Source organism: Saccostrea cucullata, unplaced genomic scaffold, assembly GCF_032062105.1.
Source record: "Saccostrea cucullata isolate Sc308-1 unplaced genomic scaffold, CSIRO_AGI_Scuc_v1 ctg10420, whole genome shotgun sequence".
In the NCBI taxonomy this organism is placed as follows: domain Eukaryota; kingdom Metazoa; phylum Mollusca; class Bivalvia; order Ostreida; family Ostreidae; genus Saccostrea; species Saccostrea cuccullata.
The window spans coordinates 18,951-23,267 of NW_026924395.1; the positions used below are offsets into that span (position 1 = coordinate 18,951).

At 36.9% G+C, this 4,317-nt stretch overlaps 1 protein-coding gene across 1 annotated transcript; it reads left to right on the forward strand.

The window, feature by feature from the left end:
• The first annotated feature begins 806 nt into the window (after positions 1–806).
• On the forward strand, positions 807–4,030 carry LOC134266358 (uncharacterized). The gene has a single exon (XM_062748613.1). It carries the CDS (start codon positions 807–809, stop codon positions 3,942–3,944), a length of 3,138 nt encoding a protein of 1,045 aa, XP_062604597.1. The 3' UTR covers positions 3,945–4,030.
• Positions 4,031–4,317: the final 287 nt, after the last annotated feature.

The window sequence follows — 4,317 nt, forward strand, 5'->3', positions numbered from 1 at the left end:
TGCAGCTTTACAAAACTGTGTACCACCATGTCTCCTAAAAAATTACCTTACTTTCTTTTGTTCTGTTGCCTTACTTCTAAAGTAAATCTAAGTCAATATTTTATTCGACAACCTTTATAATGATACATTTATTGTCCTCTTCTTATTCAGGATAAAAAGTAGTTCGATAGGTTGATTTAAAAACTTACAACATGAATGCAAAATATTCCAAAATCTGTTAGAAATGAGCAAATAGTTTTGACGCGATTAGTAGATTCTGGAATTGTTGAAAACTTTGCTGGAGGTTAAAAAAGTTTTGAGTCCATCAATATGTGACATGTCGATCTGGAGAGGACAAATAATGTTTTTAAAAAGATTGTTTTATAATTTCTTTGATTTTCATATTTACTTACCCGTAATAATTTTCATCTTCAGTGTACCATGATAGCCAATGAGGTTCTTGATGTAATATGAAGCTCGACGAGTCATAGAATAAGTAGAATATACTAGAAGATACTTGCAAATGTACACTACTTTGCCTATATAATCATACTGATGACGAAAAATTAATACGTCCATCCTATGAGAAAAAATGGAATTCGAATTGGCAAATTTTGAAGAAAATGATAATCTAAATTGCAACAGCGACATGAAAAGGAAAGAAGAGCAAATGCAGACCTCAAAACAACAGAAACTCCAACATAGAGACGTTGGCTAAACGGTTAAAGAGAATAAAAAATAAAAATTCAACATATGCTCGGTTTGACGATTTAAAAGAATTCAAACTGGAAGAAAATGATATCGTCGAACAGGAAAATGTACAAGAGATGAAAAATATCTTACATGCACCCTTTTACTGCCGATTTATTGCAAACTTCCCAATATTAGCATTTTTGTTGTCATCGACAATTCACGTTTTTGCCATAGTTATGACAGTGTCTCTCGTTGTGGCAGAGAAAAATGTTTTCCCTGTGGATTTTGAGACGGTCCCCCTTGTCCTGTATGACGACAGCACTAGAAAGCAGGATCTGGCATGGAGGAGCCGTGACGACTACCCCAGGAAAATATACAGGCCTTTGTTCGACCCACAATTTCCGTTATGGCTTGAAGGGCAGGTCAGGGATACGGTAGAAGTCATCTTACAAGTCGACAATGGAGAAATATTCAGTAAAAACAATCTCATTTTAATCCAATATACTGAAAATTTAATGTACAATATCACTTACTCAACCTATTGTCAGAAAGATGAGGATTTTCAGTGTGTAAAACCGAAGTCAATAATTCGGCTTTTTGATGGTACATATTTAAACTTAAGTTCTAGTTTTACTGATTTGGAATTCAACAATCCAAAACATGTATTATGTTGTGCTATGAAATTTAATGAAACCAAAGAGTATATTGAATATTTCCTTCCGAAAGATTACGACCCTTGTCAGCCAGGAAGTGTCGCTTCTATTACTAGATTATTAATTACAATCTGTGATCTGTTTAATTTAGAGAGTGAAGACCAAATTCGTGATTTCTTAATTCATGAAGTGAAACCTAATTTAATAGACATTCGTAATAATATTATCGGGGACAAAATGCATATGTACTTCACAAGCAAAATGATATATCAAAGTGAAGCCCTACAGCAAACATATGATGACGTGATATTTGCAATTGGGAGTTTTTTGTTCATTTTTCTTGTTATGTGGATTCAAACTAAATCGTTCTTTATAACGTCGTTTGGAATATATAGTATTTTAACAAGCTTTTTACTTGCAAATTTGATATATCGATTTATACTTAGTTATGAATATTTTGGTTTTTTACACATAGTTTCCATATTTATAATTCTTGGTATCGGTGCAGATGACGTGTTCGTGTTCTACGATTCTTGGCGCCTCACTGGCAAAGATACTAACCTTTTGACAGCTCATCGCCTGGCTGAATTTTACAACAGAGCTGCTAAAACTACTTTTGTGACGTCACTGACAACATTGGCGGCTTTTCTGGTCAGTGGAACTTCCCCGCTTCTACCCATAAGATCTTTTGGCCTCTTCACAGGTATCTTAGTTGGTGTCAACTATGTATGCGATTTAGTGTTTTTTCCAACCGCCATTGTTCTATATTCCGAAAAAATTAGACCCAAAACTATCAAAGTCAAAGGGTGGTTTTTTGAAAGATTTGGTTGTTGTGTGAGACGCATGAGACGTGTTTTGTGTGAAAAATGTACACAACTCCCTCAAGAAAAGGCATCTGGATTATCCGTCATCTTGATTCCGTTCTCCTTGGATACGAAGACAGAAGAAGATGCAATTCCAGATATGTTACCAGAGTTTGATAACTTGGAGGATTCTAAAGAAGGACTACACCAACTTTTTGAACAAAAACAGTTAACTAACTGCATACACACTAGCAAAGAATGTGACGACTGGGGGATAATAATTCAGTTTCTGCGACTCAGATTCTTTACCTTTATGAACCTAAGACCTCTCCGTATAATCATACCCGTGTTGTTTTTTGGAATTTCGTCGTTTTTCATTTATAACGCAACCAAACTGGAGCCTGACAGTAACCGAGTAAAAATATTCCGACCCTCGCACAATCAAGGAAAGGCAACACTACATCATTACTACACATTCCAAAGAAATTTTAGGGAGGAGCATACAAGCGTATATTTAGTATGGGGACTGTTGGCGAGAGACATGAGTGAATGTAGCCGCAAAAAATCCGGTTTTTGTCGAGGAAAAATGGTTTGGGATGATAAATTTGACCCTTCGTCAGCAGAAGCTCAGGTGGCTATCTATGATTTGTGCCAACGTTTGGAAAATGGCGCCGAACCAAAAATGACTCATCTGAGAATAAAAACAAATATCATCACTGGAAAACCAGAAGTCAGTTGCTATCTGACAACCATGGAACTCTTTCTTCAAAAAGATCTATTAGAAGCTAGGGAAAGGTATCCATCGGATCTAAATGTCAGTATCCCACTAGATAAGGCCAAAATGACAAAGTTTATGAATTCCAACAGTCAAATATACAATACCTCACACTTTTTTCCAGAGGACTTTGATAGATGGTTGGAGATAGGGTTGGAATACTGGATAACTAATAAGTATACAGGAGAGACCATTCAAAACTTTATTATGTTCGACCACCTGATTGGCGATGAATACATAATTGGAGAAACAGATATTGTTCGCGACACACAAGAAGAACCATTTATGTTCATGTTTTATGGCACAAAACTTCGATATTTTGGAATTCAAGTTAATCTATCCGTTAATGTTAACAACCTGGGATACAGTGAAGGAAGCTCGATTTATCAAGCATGGGAACAGCTAATTACCGATGAAAAAGATAAAATGCCAGCATCCTTGAAAAATGGTTTTCAATGCACAAGAAATACATGGCACTGGATACGAGTCCAAGAGATGCTGTCAGATTCGGCAATACAAGGGATAATCATTGGTTTGTCCTTGGCCCTTCTTGTTCTTATTCTGACTACGATGAACTTCATCATCGGGTTTCTAGCGTGGATCGTTATACTGCTTGTAACAGTATGTGTTGTGGGATCGATACCCCTGCAAAGTTTAAAATTAGGGATGGTCGAGTCTATTAATTTGTGCATGGTGGTAGGACTTGCTGTAGATTATGTCGTTCATTTGGCTGAAGCCTACAACATGTCGCCATTCGAAAAGCGACAGGACAAAACACCTGACATGCTAGGAAAGATGGGATTTTCTGTCATTTCCGGTGCGTTAACCACATTTGGAGCATCTGTTTTTATGATAGGAGCTCAAATTCAGTTTATCTATGAATTTGGAAAATTTGTTATGATAACTGCAAGCATGTCTCTGCTTTTCTCACTGTTTGTCTTTACTTCTCTTATGTTGAATTTTGGACCTGAAGGCGATACTGGTTCTATTAAGGCATTGTGTCGGAATTTCTATCAAAGTAAGCCAAGTGCTCCTGTATAGAAAAAAGAAGACAGGTAAAATGATAGAGACTTTCCTCTGAATTTACGATGCTGAAGGAGACGTATGGTTCAAGTAGATCTAGACGTATTCGAGGCATTCAGATTTTAGAACGCAGTTCGCAGTTCGTTATTCGCAATTCAAAAGTGAATTGCGTTCTAGAACGCAGTTCGCAATTCAAAATTTAAACATAAGCTGAGTGGTCTGAAATTTTGTGGATGGGGTACTAGGGGTCAGTTATCCACTTCTATGAAAACATGGTGATGGTACCTTTTCTAGTTTCCGAGATATGGCCCTCCAGTTTTTAGCCCTACTATATAATACTATACGAATAAACGTCGGGCTGGGGGACATCGAAGTCCCCTACCCTGGGGTC